The sequence below is a fragment of the Agelaius phoeniceus genome, chromosome 22, assembly GCF_051311805.1.
Source record: "Agelaius phoeniceus isolate bAgePho1 chromosome 22, bAgePho1.hap1, whole genome shotgun sequence".
Lineage (NCBI taxonomy): Eukaryota > Metazoa > Chordata > Aves > Passeriformes > Icteridae > Agelaius > Agelaius phoeniceus.
Window position 1 is genome coordinate 576438 of NC_135286.1, and position 14540 is coordinate 590977.

The following is a 14540-nucleotide window of genomic DNA, read 5'->3' on the forward strand; positions in this document are numbered from 1 at the left end:
GCCTTCTGCCAGGTCTCTGGCACAGGATGAGAGAAGTTTACAGGAGTTCCCTAAATGGGAAAGGAAAGTCATTTAAACAGTATAGTTGTGAATCAGAGGCTGAGGGAGCGCTGTCATGAGAAGGGAATCCCTCTGTTAAGGAGAGAATCGCTCCTGTGCCTCTGTGCTCAAGTGGAAGCCCCAGCAACGCTGCTGCCCAGTCACAACTCCCACGTATGAGGTGGAGATTGCAGGGAGATTATCCAGCCAAAGCAAACACGCTGGAGGAGTCAGGCAGGTGCTTTTGGAGGAGGAGGGTGTTTCAAACACACTCCTCAGCCCTCCACATGACCTGTCTGGCATCCAGCAAGGCTGAGTTAGTCCTAAGGCCAAAGGAGTAAAATGCAGGTAGAAGATAGAGGTGTCTCCTCTCCATGGCTGCCACAGAGAGAGAGCACAAGATAGCAATGAAATTTCCAAGGCATCATGCTCATTTTTCATCAAACACCCATTAGTAAAATTGTTTTCTTTGCTTTTGACAAATCAGTTCAAGCCCACACACATCCTGCAGGATACATTACACTGGGGGCTTGAGCCTCTTTCATTTCCCAAACAGCTCTGTCACCCTGTTAGTGATCGTCTACCAAAGCACTTCATTGCACATCCCTCATGACACAATAATTCCTAATATTTATACCCTTTGTAATGAATGGAAGATGCATTGATGTAGAAGCCAGATACAGCATAAATATCAACAGAAGTGGCTGAACTTGATTCACATTTTCTGGTGCTGTGCCCTCTTACAAATCTTTTTGCTGTTGTCCTGGCCTCAACAGATTTAGAATGGTATTTCAAAGACCACTGATGACACCATTCAGTAGCTGGCAAGACAAAGAATTCATGGATGGAGCTAATAAGGGAGATAAAAGCAGTCTGTGCCCCAAACCCAACATTTTCACAGTGCACGTGGGCTGGTTTTGTGAGCCAGATGCAGAGAGCTCCAGGGATGCTACGCCGCAATCCTACAACCCTAATTCTTGCGCATTTAAGGCTGTATCTGATTAGGCATTTCTGTATTTTCTGAGTATGTAATTATCTAGCACAGTACGTGCGAGTCATGGAGTAAACCCAGTTGGGAGTGGAGCACTGGGAAGGGGAGAAAAGGTCTGTACGTGGGTGAGTGGGTTTGTCCATGTCGGTGATTGCAGCTGCCTGGGAATACAGTGTGGAAAAAAGCCTTTCCTGGAAAGAAACTGAGGTGAAATCCCCTCACTGTGCTGTGAGCAGTTAGCACTTCCCTGTAGACCACCAATGAGGTGATAACTAGATCCCAGATCCTTGTAGGATCCTCATTAGGAAGAAATTCCTTACTCAGAAGGTGGTGAGGCCCTGGCACAGGGTGCCCAGAGCAGCTGTGGCCACCCCTGGATCCCTAGCAGTGCCCAAGGCCAGGCTGGACAGGGCTGGGAGCAGCCTGGGACAGTGGGAGGTGTCCCTGCCATGGCAGGGGTGGGATGGGATGGGCTTTAAGGTCCCTTCCCACCCAAAGCACTCTGTGGTTCTGGTGGTCTGTGATCCAGAGCACACCCTTGGGTATAGTCCCAAGCAGGTGACAGCTGAAGAAACAGAAGTTTCAGGCTTCTCAGAGTTGAAGAATTAAGGAAATCCAAGTGTCCTTGCTGTAAATGCAAGGTAAATTATTCATATTCTCCCTCTCCCCCCTCTTTCCTCCCTCTAGTTCAGTTTTTCTTTTCATGCTTTAATCGTTTTGACACCAAGCTGTACAAAAGTAATTTAAAATTAACATGACTGACACTTGGTAGATAGCAGGACCCAGTGCAGGGCTCCACCTTCTACTGGGAACTGCGGAGAGGGCCTCTGGATTGGCTGCAGGACCTGAGGCAGCTGATGGGGACTAAGGAAAAACACGGCAAACAATTAATTTGCTAATTTAGTTTTCTGTTTAATTTGAGACCAGAAAATTGTCAGGCACTCATCAGCCCACGAGCAAGGCTGAGTGGACTCAGGGCAGTGCTGCGCTATTGGCAGCAAGGAGGGGATGTGTTTGATTAGCCAGCAAAGCGATTTCTCCTGTGGTACAGCGTGCTTGAGCTCTGAGGTTCTGTGGTGTGGCTTTTGTGTCACCTCTCCCCAGTTCGGTGCATTTTGCACATCTGACACTGGGAGGGAGGTGACATGGACGTGTGTGCTGCAGGACAGCTGAGAAAAGTTGTCACCTCAAACACAGACCGTGCCATAGCCCGTCAGTAACCCGGTACCGCCACACGGTGCCTCGGTCAGCCGGGATGCTGACAGGGATAGCTCTGCACGCCGTGAGCATAATGGACCTGGATCGGGACTAATGTCCTTTGATGGGGAAAGAAATGCTCTAATTTGATTTCCTCCCTTCAGCTGCCGAGTGTGTAATTTCAGATCTGTGCAGAGCGGGCCCTTTACGCTTGGGTTTGGGCCTATTTTTGATTGATTAAATTGAATTGTATCTATTTATTTCACGCATCCAATTCGGGATTTCACTAGTGGCTCGTCAGAGCGAGAACGTGCACATTTATCGGGAGTGAGAACTCACCACAGCCCTCAATTTCCTCTGATGCCTTTGCCGGGATTTGGTGCTGTGGGGGCGAGTGGGTGTGCGAGGAGCTGGGAACGTGTGAAATCGAGGAGTTGGTTGCCAGCAGAGGGAGCGTGGGGCAGGGCCGGGTTCAGCGGGGAGTCAGGAGGCTGGAAACGGGACCGGCTCCCCAGGAAGCATCACACAGCTCTCTGATAAAATATCCCGAGACTGTTGGAAGATAGCATGATTTGTTTCCTTAATCCAAATGAACCGAGAGATGGGATCTCGTTTGCAAATCTGGGACCTTCTTGGCCTCCCTAATTCACAGATTCCCTGTTCCCGGCTGAGTGATGCTCCCGGGAAGCCCAAGTCACTAGATGGTACTGTTGCTGTTCAATATTGACGCCTCCGCGGGCCAGCTCCGTGTAATTTGTGAGGGAGACGTGAGCGAGGAGCCGAGAAGTAGGTCAGGGCTGCTTCCTGGGATTGGGCTGTGGGAGGGGGAGCGGAGGGGCGGCAGAGATTTTGTCAGGGCTGGTTTGCTTTGAGGTTTGCTGTCCAGAGGGGCACAGGGTCAGGCCCTCATGTAAACTCTGTAAAAGCTGGGTTTTGGTCAGCCTCACTCATGGTTAAGCCTAAGCAGAAGGATGAGCCCTCTGTGGCCACAGCCTGGGGAAGTTCTGTCACTCTCTGACCTCAGGGCACACCGAGTCACCTCCTGGCAGGAGGCAACACAGCAAATCATAGAATCATAGAAAGGCTGATTTGGCTTGGAAGGAACTAAAGCTCATCTGGTTCCACCCCCTGCCATGGGCAGAGACACCTTCCGCTGTCCCAGGTTGCTTCAAGCCCTGTCCACCCTGGTCTTGGACACTGCCAGGGATCTCCAGCTCTCCCCTAAAAGCCAACCCACAGTGAGGGACTGGTCACACAAATTCCTGGAGCACTCAGAAATCCCCCCAAGCTTTCCAATGACATCATTGCCTGGGTCCCATCCCCGTTAGGAGGTCACCAAGCTCTCCCTGGCCAGGGTAACAAACAGGTTATTGTGCTCTGTGCTGCAAACAAGCCCCGGCCCTCCCGGCTCCAGCCCCAGCGGAGAGCGGAGGAGCTGCTGCCTGCCCGGCCTGCGCTCGGGTTTCTGTTAGAGGAGAAAGTCAGGCCAATTAAATCAGGCAGCATTGAATCTCTAATTGACATAAATGAGACAGACAGACAGCTGGGAAGACTGGGAGGAGGGGAGGGGAAGGGGAGCAGGTGCCCTGGATGAGAAAGAGATGGAAATACACCCTAATAGTACCACAGCTTTCCTTATTCTGTGTGTTTACATTAGCCAGCAACATCATGGAAAGTGTCTGAGCCCCTGCTGGAGAGAAATTAGTGAAATAAATACAAGTTGCAACCATTACGGAGTTGATTAGAATGTTCCTAAAAATCTCCAAACAAACCCAAAGGAAAAAAAATCACCCTCAAAAAGACGTTTGAATTTGTGTAGTTAAATTAAGAAATCTGGTTTTTCCCATGCAGTTTGAACATGACGCCTTGCAGCTGAACAATTACAAAATCATTTAAAATCATATTTGTTTAATTTTCCACATCTGAGCAGTGCTTACCCAGGTATTTCCCCCTCTCCTTTGACCAGGGAGTGCACTTTTGTCTTTAACAGATCTTTCAAACACTAATTTATACAGAAATAAGTTATTTAAATTCATACATTTCAGAAGGATGAGGCACAAAGAGGAGGAACTCACCCAGGTCCCAGGCGGCACTGCAGAAGGAACCAGAATTACCAGCCCTCGCTGTGCCTCGCCCAGGGTGTGCCCTGGTGGAAACAAACGGTCGGACATTTTCTGCAAACACACCTCTGCTGCTGCCCCGGTGAGAAGCGAAGGTGGGAAAGCATTCCTGAGTGGATGCAGGTAACAAGGAGGGAGAAATACAGTTCTGTGGTGCTGGTGAATCCTCCAGTAGCACGACAGAACAGCAATTTGGGATAATCTATTACAAACCAACCCATATCTTAGTTTTAAAATAATCAAGATTTGCACATTGTGGTGTAAGAACCAGAAATGTTTTTCATTTACATTTCCAGAAACTTTTGAGATCTCTTTCCGAATATTTCAACACATTCTCCTTCCCCATTTTCCCAGCTGGGATAATTTTTTGCCAGCACAGGCAATTCTTCTCGGTATCCATGGGAATTGCCTCCATAATTAGACGTGCACCCAGTGCACAGATCAGAGCGCTCCAACCCAGCAGCTGGAACTAGGAGGCAGGTCTGATTAAATCTGCTCTGCCACGAGGAGAAAAGCCAGCTTTAATGAAACATCACAGGACTCCCTACCCTGTCTTTAAACAGGGCAGGAAAAGAGACTCCGGGATTACTTTGAGAGTGGCTGCTTGTGGTGTGCTCACAATTCACAGAGCAGAAAGCGAGCACTGAGTGATCCAGGGCCTTGAAACTGGGGATCTGTCTCATTAAAAAGGGGCTGATTGCCAGCAGCTTATTAAAGGGGCTCACAGTCTGCCTTCAGAGCGGCAGTGAAGGTTGGAGGGGTCAGCAGGTGCAGATGGAGGTTTTCTCCTCGAGAGTTTCTCCTCAAGCCAGTGAGATCAGGGTCAGCTTGTAGAGGAACAGCTTCTCTGGGTTCCCTGCCCTGCCCATCAGTGATTGTTTGTGGGGATCCACCAAGAGACACAGAGCCAGCCAACAGCTCTTTTTTTTTATTGAATCCCACAAGGGTTTGGGTTGGAAGGACTTAAAAGCCCACTCAGTCCTACCCCCTGCCATGGGTAGGGACACCTGCCACCATCCCAGGCTGATCCAAACCCTGGCCAACCTAGCCATGGACACCTCCAGGGATGGGGCAGCACATCTGCTCTGGACAATTTTCATGGAAAGTAAATGATTTCTATTCCTGCACACCCTGTTCTGCAGGTGCAATGTGCTCTTCAGGAAAGGGAGCTGGCGAAAGAGGCAGATGGTCGGATGGAAATTATTAATCCCATACAAGTTCTTGATCTTTAGTTGCTGCCTCCACTTGGTGGCTCAAACCCCACGACTCCTGGGGGCTTCCCCTTTTAAGAAACAGAGCTGGGAGTTGGGGTGGAGCAGACGTTAAAATTCCAAGTGGTTTGGTGGGTGGGAAAAAGGCGACTTTTAACAAATACACCAGGGCTGGGGGATCAAACAGGGCTCTGGTCTAGACAGAACCACACTCCCCGCCTGCCTCAGAAGTTCATGGCACACCAGCTGACAGAATTTAGCATCTCGTTTCCCTAACATGATTAAAATGCAGCTCCGTGTCCTGGGGTACTGACAGCCCCTCAGATCTCTCTGCATTCCAAGCCACGTTTCCATTTCCACTGCTGGAGTCGCTCCCTTTGGAAACGCAGCCCTGCGGACGAGCGGCGCTCATGGATCCCAGCAATGCAGGTTGCTTTAGCTGGGGTTTGAACTCAGCCCTTCCTGTAATTCTGTGATTTGAATATCATTTTTACAGCCCTCGCAAGGAGCAGATGAATGAGAGATTCCTGGCTTTGAGTCAAAAGCTGCGGTAATTAAATGTTTATAAAACACTTTAGGCATGCGAAGTGCTGTTGTAGACAAGGAACCAACAGATCTGGCAGATTGGAGCCGGATTTTAAGGCACACCAGCAAACAGAGCCCATTTCCCCCACTACATCTCTCTTTTAGAGCTGCTAGCAGAGGGTTATGAAGGCCATCACCAGGTTCCTTTTATTATAACCAGAATAAGTGAAATCAGAATCCCTTTCTTTCATATGAATATGTGTAATTCAGAAGTTTTCCCCTCTATAAGAACTCGCCAAGCAAAGGGTCAGCTTGCTGTTCAGCTCGGGGAGGAACTACCCCGTGGGAAACAGAATTGCTGCTACTTTTGATCTCTCACATAAAACTGGAGAGCTTCCACCTGTTACAGGTTTCTAACACCATCTGCTGTTTAAAAGGAAGATGGCATTGGAGCTCAGCAGCACTGAGAGCTTGTTTGATAAACCAGGCGCGACACCAGCAAATCTGGAATGTTTCTGTAATTGCCACAATTCCTTTTTTATTTCTTATTTCAAGCCCTGAACATATTTTGACTTGATCTTCATTATGAAGTGAATTATTTCTTCGCTAGGGGAAGCAGAATCCCAGTGAGCAGCAGCCGAATGTCAGGTCCACAACACTTCAATTTCATTCCCAGCCATGAGGCTGTCGTTTCAGCACCAACACAGATTTCAAGCAGTGTCACTCTCTCCAAAGCTTGGCCCAAAGAACTGACTTAAAAATGTTTTCATAGGAGAGAACCATGGTCGCCCTGGGGTATGAGGAGCTCAAAGCAAATAATTCTTTACATTAAAAATAAAAATATTGACCTTTTGCTGGCTCACACTGCTGCCTGTGGGACAGAATAAACACTCTAACCAAGGATTCTTCTGCTGCTTCCTAATTGAAAGAGATACAAACTTTTGTCCCAGGAAAAACAACAGAACCCAGGAGCTCATTACATGTTCAAATCGAAGGGCTCTCAACTACTGCTTTTAGTTTTCATTGCAGATATTTATAATAACAATTTTTTCTAAAACAAAAAGACTTTTCTCCAAAGGGGTCCTTGGCCATTCACCCTGAGACAAGCAAGGGTTTAGACAAAAACCACCCAAAACCTCAAAATCTAACACCAAACAGAGGTTGCAGCTCTGGGATTCTTCTCCAGTGTGATCCCATCAGCCCAGTTACAGCATCACCCCCACCTCTCGCATTTCTCACCCCTCCACACATCATTTAAAGTCAGTGGCTCCTTTTGTGAGCAGCGGCTCCTCACCCGGCACTTTCCCTGCACTTCGACAAAAGAGACCTTTTACATGTCAATTTATTTTCAGACAAGCATATCTGAAAGGGAGTTTCCCTCCGGAGTCGAATTAGTATTAATGGCAGGTGTTCAGTGGCACACAAAGGGAGGGAGGCTGAGCTGAGGCACTAAGACAGCTTGATGTTTTAATAACCAGAGGCAAGGAATGGAGTGGCAGCGGACCTGCGGCTTCCCCGGCGTGAGTGAAGGTTTTATTCACAGCCCCCATGTACTGCCGAAAGAAGACCTTGAAATATTTTAAATGTTTTCTTTGCCTTGAAAGAGGGATTAAATTGTTGAATATTCCATGAAAGCGCAGCATCCACCCCGCATCCCGTGGAACTCACTCGCAGTCACCGAGTACTTCCGAAGCCTCCCGCGGCCTTGGGAAGTGGCCGTGGCCACCACGAGAAGGTGGTGGCACCCAGGAGGCCTCCAGCTGCACAGTTCACCATCCACCAGTGCCTAGAGATGCTGAAAAAAGAATTACATGGACTAACTCAGAGGTGGGAACTTGGAGAGGGATTTGCATTAAAGTTTAAAAAGTTAAAACCACAGATCAGTTGCTCAGTGAAGTTTCACTATGAAAAAGAAAGAGAAGATGATTGTTGGGAAAATTACTGGCCTTCATTTTTAAACTGAATCTTGATGGGAATATTTCCCAGGCCAAAGGACATTTATTGATGCCCTGGTGAATTTGACAGAGGTCAGCAAGGGAAAGGCACAGCTACACAGTGGGAAAGAAGGGAAATATCCTCTCAGTGGGGTCAGCCCCTACAACAGAGAAATGACTGATTTATGCCCCAAAACAGGAAAATTTAACCTGTATTATACAGAAACAGTATTATATAGAGCTGTTCAACATTATTTTCGGGCTCCTTGACTGTGGATCAATATGTTTTTTCTGCAGAGGTTATTTCCAGGTAGACTCAGCAGTTTGAGGCTGGATTCCGGGATTTCTGCTCCCTTGAGCTTTCATTCAGACCTATTCAGGACAAAAGCTTAAAGATCAAATCCACTATTAAATACCTGAACTAACAGAAATAGCTTTCCTTGTGAAGATGTCCTTATGTATGGAAGTTAAATCAATTTTTGCCTCTTTTAAAACCAAGACAATTTGTGATATCCTCTGTATCCTCTTTCTCCCAAGTTACAGCTGAACGACCCCAAACTCCTGCAAGAGCAAATCACTTGGTCTCTCCCCCCCTCAGGAGGCATTAGATACCCAACTTTTACCTCAAATAATGCAATTTCAGTTAATATGACAACAGTACTTTGGCAAAGGTCAGGACAAAACTGGAAAAGGAAGGAGGGAGCCCAACCCATCATAAACACCTACAGCTCTCATATACAGAAAATTCACAAGTCCAATTTTATTGAGCACTGCAATTAAAAAAGTAACAGCACTTGGTTGATCTGGAACTGAAACTCAAGGCTTATTTTACTTATGGATAACTCAGAACAACGCAGTTAAAAGCCCTCTGGAGAGGAAGGTGTAGCCCTTCTTGTTCTCTCTCTTCTCCAAGGGGATGGGGGGTTTCAGAAGCTCCAAGCACAAAGTTCTTCTGATTGGAGACCCGAGGGTGGCAGAGGGCTTTGATGCTCCTGGATTTGGGGTCTGACACCCCAGGTATCGGGGTCTGACACCTCAGGTATCGTCTCATGGCCAGGCAGAACCTGCAGCAGCTGAGGGCTGCTCTCCCTCTGCCCACACTGATCTGCACCTGGTTGTCCCCACACCCCTGAGTTGTCCCCAGCTGGCCTCACACCAGCACATCACAGGGAGGATTTAGCAAGGGCTGTAATGTTTTTCCTAACTGACATTTGAAAACATTTGCAATTTCATACAAATAACCAGTTATCCCCCAAACCAGGACAAATATTTGGTTTAAGACCCCCTAAACCCCAGGGTTTAAGAGCACCGATCCCCACCCACCCACGGTGGGTTGGCATCCAACCCATCCACCACTCCAGACCTTCCCTGAAACATAATGTAGAAAATAGTCTGAAAATCTGTGGATGTTCCTGCAACACCCAAAGGGACTGAGCCCAGCTGCAGAAAAATGTGATTATTGTATTGGTAGCAGGTCGCACCTACCATTTGCACAGCACTGGCACAAGAGTCACTGTGGAGTTGTAGGGAACATCGTGCCACAAGTATTTTTAAGGAAGGCATTTTGGGTGGTGGAGTGTCCCCCTCCCCGGATCTCAGCAAAACATAAAATTCCTGTCTGCTGGGGTTGGTGACAATGCCAGTAAGAAGATCCACTGTGGACTGGAGCTGGCCTCCTCCTCTCAGAAGCACTGGACACTCAGGCTGCACTTGGAATACAGGGAGGAAGAAATTGTGACCAGTTCAGCTTCTCACTGGCTGCTCACAGGACCTGCTTGGATGAGGGTACAGGAGAAGAGCACTGTGCATCTCACATAATTATTTTTATGGAATTCTCCATTTTAGAGCCAACTGGGACTGAACAAAAAAGCAAGTTTCCTCTCTTGTGACATGATCAGCTAAAAGTAGCAGAAATTCACATGAGAACCTTTGCTGGCTCCAGTCACATCCTTGAGCTCTCTTTGCAGCCCTTGCAGCAATCCTGCTGCTCCCAGAAACTGCCACCATGGAACCATGGAGCTTGGGCAGTTTCTTGCAGGTCAGACTGGGGTGGCTATTTATTTCTAGGACAGTTTGTCTCCAAGTGTTGGTTTCTATAAGCACACAAGTGTCCTGAGTAAGAAATTCCCCATTTCTGTTGGTTCTTGCCTCATTCCAAGACTGTTGTGGTCACCTCCCAGTGAGAGAAGGTAGCATGAGAGGCTGCCCTAAGCAGCACTGCTGGTTTTCAGGGCCTGATCAAAAGCTGTGCAGCTTTTCCAGAAGGCAGACAGGGAGCACTGTCCCTGCACAGCACAGAGGAACAACCTGGGAAGGGCGGGAAATGCTGGGGCACGCCGGGGGTCGCTGGTTCTGCAGCTCCCAGTCAGTCACAGGACAGCCCCTGAATGGCATGTTTATGTCAGAGTCAGAGAGAAACCCTGAGTCACGGCTGGAGAACTAAGTTAAATTAAAAATAAAGTTCAGAGCTTCCTACTGAGGGGAAGGAAAACCCCACATGGTAAAAGCAGCAGCCAGAGCCAGCCCAAAGGTTTGCCAGGGACGAGCTTCTGTCGTCATCCCCCCTGCACAGGTGACAAACTCCACAGTGATGGGAGAGCATGGAGAGAGGAGAGCAGAGGGAAGGAATGAGCCAAATCTAGGAAGTGTCCTGGCCTGCTGAGCATCTGCAGGAGGGCTTGGAAAAAACGTGGTGTGTTTTGTTCAGAGATCTAAGCTGCTGGCTGGGCTGGGGGAGCACAGGAGAGAGGGAGAAACAGAGGCTGCAAAATCCACCTTACATGGAACAAACACACAGGACTTGGAGGGGAGGGAGGTCCTTCATGGACACGAGTGCTGCTGGCTGGGAGGCTGCAGGGCTGGCTTTGGGAAATGCATCCAAAGGTTGGAGAGAGGAAAAGCCCCAAAGCCTAAACCCCAAGTGTGACACAGTCTTCCAGCTGCTGTGGAGCTGGAGAGGATCAGTTCCCAGAAATGCTGTAGCGACAACAAATACCTGGTCCTACACAGGGAAGGGTGAATCAGAGCTGCTTTTTAGTGCCACTTGACATCAGTTATACATTCTAGTTCTCATATACACAGATGGATTTCTTTATAAATCGACAATTTACACGTCAAAAAAGTTTACAGTGAAGTTCTTCAGCAAAGATCAGTTCACATGAGGAGGAGCCAGTCTTTCAGGAGCAGGAAGGCACTTGGCCTCTTGAGAGCAAGTCCCCAAGGGAGCCCCTGTGCAGACTCTGCCCGTCCCCTGTCCCTCTCTTCCGTAGGTGTGCAAAATCTGGGCTGTTCCTGCACCGTGGGGCCTCACAGGGTGGTGGAGGGGAGCTTCTTCACCCGCCTCTGTGCCAGGATGGAGGATTCGATGGGCTTCAGCTGAGGGCTTGGCTTGGAGCTGTTCAGTGCCGAGTACGTGGCAGCCATGGCACCCTGGAGAGGGGCACAGAGGAGTCACTCAGGTGCAGGAGAGCTACTTCAGACTCATGGTTTACAAGATGGGACCAGAGCAGCCACATCCACAAGCAAAGCCAGAAGCATCTTTCTTGTTTCATTAAAGAATCTCCCCTTTCTTTCCTCCCAAAAACCCCTGCTTGTCTGTACTGCCTGCCCTGGCTCACACCTCTCCAAACTTCCCTCCTGCTTTCCCACTCCCGATTTTGTACCTTTACAAGCTGAATGTCCTGGTGATTGAGCTGGCTCTGGGGTAAACTGTCCTTCTGGGTTATCCAAGGATGCTGCAGGACTTGCTTGGCTGTGAGACGCTGGTGAGGATCTACATGGAGCATCTTTGATACCAGATCCTACAGGCATCATTTGGAAAGTCAGACTTTAGAAGATTTCATAATTTAAATGCAAAAAACCCACCTGTGTACGCCCCCAGAGTAGGATTTAAATGCAGAGGCCAAGTTTAAAGTCCCCAGACATCAATGTCTTTTTGTATGAAATATGTTTTTGGCAGGCCTGGGGGGTAGAACACAGAGCAAACCCCACATGGGTCAAGCACAAGGTTGGTTTTCCATGCAAATATCACAGCCAGAGCTGAAACAAAGCTGTTGTGAGGGACTTGGGTAGAAGCTGCAGTGCTGGTTTTCTTCTGTTTCTTGTGTGCTCCCTCCCCAGCCTGCTCTATATTTGCCTCACAGCAACCCTAACCCAAACAAGTATCAAACAAGTATCAAACCCTACCTTGGCCATGTCAGAAATAGTGTCCCAATTGCCCCCACTGATGGAGAACTTCCCCCCTCCTATCCGTGTCAGGATCTCTTCTGGAGTGTCACTGGGACCATTTGCAAAGGGAGTGCAGCTGGGGAGAGAGGAGAGAGCCCTGGATTTCCTGACCCAGGCAGGAGGAGAGGCACAGCTGTCCCCACAGAGCACACTGGGGACAGGGTCACAGCCCCGCCGCTGCCTTACCCTGCCAGCATCGTGTACAGCAGGACCCCCAAGCTCCAGATGTCACAGCCCTCGTCATAGCCTTGGCGTTTCAGGACCTGAACACAACAAGCAAATGGAAAAAAGTGTTTGATTCCTGTCATTGAGCTCATTTCAGAAGAGGGGCTTGACCTGGGTGCAGTCCATATGCAAAGCTTCCAGAGCTGGACAGAACAGCAAAGTCTGGGACTAAAGTATCAGGATTCAAAATAGATTCATTACTACAAGTGGTATTTCTGTAATTGCCTCTTCCAGGGTGGGATGGCGATGGGAACAGGGCAGACCCACTGTGCCAAGTGGGAGCACGGGTTAGGGGAGGGACAAGGGGACTGCTGAAGGGTCTCAGGTCAGTAAGGTGCTCACCTCAGGTGCCACGAAGTTTGCTGTGTAACAGGGGGTCATGAGGAGCCCGTTCTCAGCCCTGAGCTGCTTGGCAAAGCCAAAGTCACAAATTCGGATGCTCTCAGGGTTCCCTGATTTATCCACGTAGAGGATATTGCTGGGCTTCAGGTCCCTGTGAACCACCTGTGGAGCCAAAAAAGGGCTGTGCTTGTACCCCACATAGATAAAGGTCTGAAAGCTGCCTGAGGTCACTCATCCCCTGCTCTGGCCCCACATCTGCTTTGCCAAGAGGGCAACACCAGCAAGAAATAATTGTCCTGATGGGCAGTGTTACTCCCTGGAGGAGAGGGAGCACAGTGTAATGCCAGGGAGCTTCCAGGGAAACAGTCGTGACCACACTCACCCCTTGGGAATGCAGATACTCCACTGTTTTACAGATCATGTGCAGGACTGAACTGGCTTCTCTCTCTGAGAAAAATTTCTGTCTGAGGATTTTATCCAGTAGCTCCCCTCCCCTCATGAGCTCGGTCACCAGGTACACGTACTTTCCATCATCGTACACCTGCCAAAGAAAACATGGGTGGGGTAACCAAAATGTGCTTCCACAGCTTCCCTTTTGTACTCCCATCACCAGGGAGCAGACAGGGATCAGCAGAGGTGGCTCTGGGGATGCTTCCCCACCCCAGAATCATGGAATATCCCAACCTGGAAGGGACCCACAGGGATTACTGTTCCAGTGCTGTTCAAGAGCTCCTGGAGCTCTGGCAGCCTCGGGGCCGTGCCCATTCCCTGGGGAGCCTGGGCAGTGCCAGCACCCTCTGGGGAAGAGAAACAGCAACACGTGGAGCTGGGCTGCCCCTGCTGGGGCTGAGCTCTGCCCCTGCCAGCCTGCCCTTCCTAAACCAAAGCACGGGGAAGTCTCTCAAGGCACACTCACATCTTTCAGGGTGATGATGTTTGGGTGCTGCCCGTACCGCAGCAGGATCTCAATCTCCTCAGAAGGGTCTCGCTTGCTCTTGTCAATCACCTGCAAGAGTAGGGACACACTGCAGCCACCACGGATGGGGAAGGAGCCAGGACAAAACACATGAGCCGAGTTTGGAGCCCTGCAGAGCTCCTGTGCCGTATCCACTCTGTTCCCTCATCTCTTTAGCTCTAGAAATACTTAAATTACTTCATCAATTCTGTCTCCCCAACCCACAAAATTTTATGTCTTTTGTTAAGACCTGATGTAGCCACAGCTTTGCACAGGAAGATGAGATGCTCTCCTCCCTCTGAGGGAGAAGGACACTGCTTCCCTGCTATTCCTAGGGAAGTGCAGGTACCTGCAGAGCAGCACAGAAATTGTGTTTTACATCCTAGATGAGCCTAAAGCTCATCCTGTTCCACCCTCTGCCAGGGGTAGGGCCACCTTCCACTATCCCAGGTTGTTCCATCCAACCTGGCCTTGGACACTTCCAGGGATGGGGCAGCCACAGGTGCTCTGGGCAAAGATGTAACAGGGGAGCTCAGCTGGGAGGGCAGGTCCCGGACCTTGACTGCGTACTCCATGTTGGTGGCCTTGTGGATGCAGCGTTTGCAGACGGAGTAGGAGCCGACGCCGATGGCCTCCTTCAGCACGTACCCATCGCTGAACTGCATGTTCTTGCCGTGCAGCTGCTGCCAGGGCACAAAGGGCAGGTTCAGGGAAGGGTTTGTGCTACATGATGAGTTAACTGCAGCACAGAGAGAGCTGTCAGACTGCCTGCTA

At 49.4% G+C, this 14540-nt stretch overlaps 1 protein-coding gene across 3 annotated transcripts in view; it reads right to left on the minus strand.

Moving 5' to 3' along the window:
- Window positions 1-11028: 11028 nt before the first annotated feature.
- Window positions 11029-14540, minus strand: part of RPS6KA1 (ribosomal protein S6 kinase A1) — a 29985-nt gene continuing 26473 nt past the window's right edge. For 2 of the 3 annotated variants that reach the window (XM_054648164.2, XM_054648165.2), the window contains 8 exons: window positions 14324-14449; window positions 13728-13817; window positions 13194-13352; window positions 12812-12973; window positions 12431-12507; window positions 12203-12320; window positions 11680-11817; window positions 11029-11446 (listed from right to left, as the gene is read on the minus strand). In XM_054648164.2, coding sequence (XP_054504139.2) covers window positions 11324-11446; window positions 11680-11817; window positions 12203-12320; window positions 12431-12507; window positions 12812-12973; window positions 13194-13352; window positions 13728-13817; window positions 14324-14449 — 993 coding nt within the window. In that variant the 3' untranslated portion in view covers window positions 11029-11323. The remainder of the gene's footprint in view (window positions 11447-11679; window positions 11818-12202; window positions 12321-12430; window positions 12508-12811; window positions 12974-13193; window positions 13353-13727; window positions 13818-14323; window positions 14450-14540) is intronic. The other variant, XM_077189590.1, reaches the window with a different exon arrangement.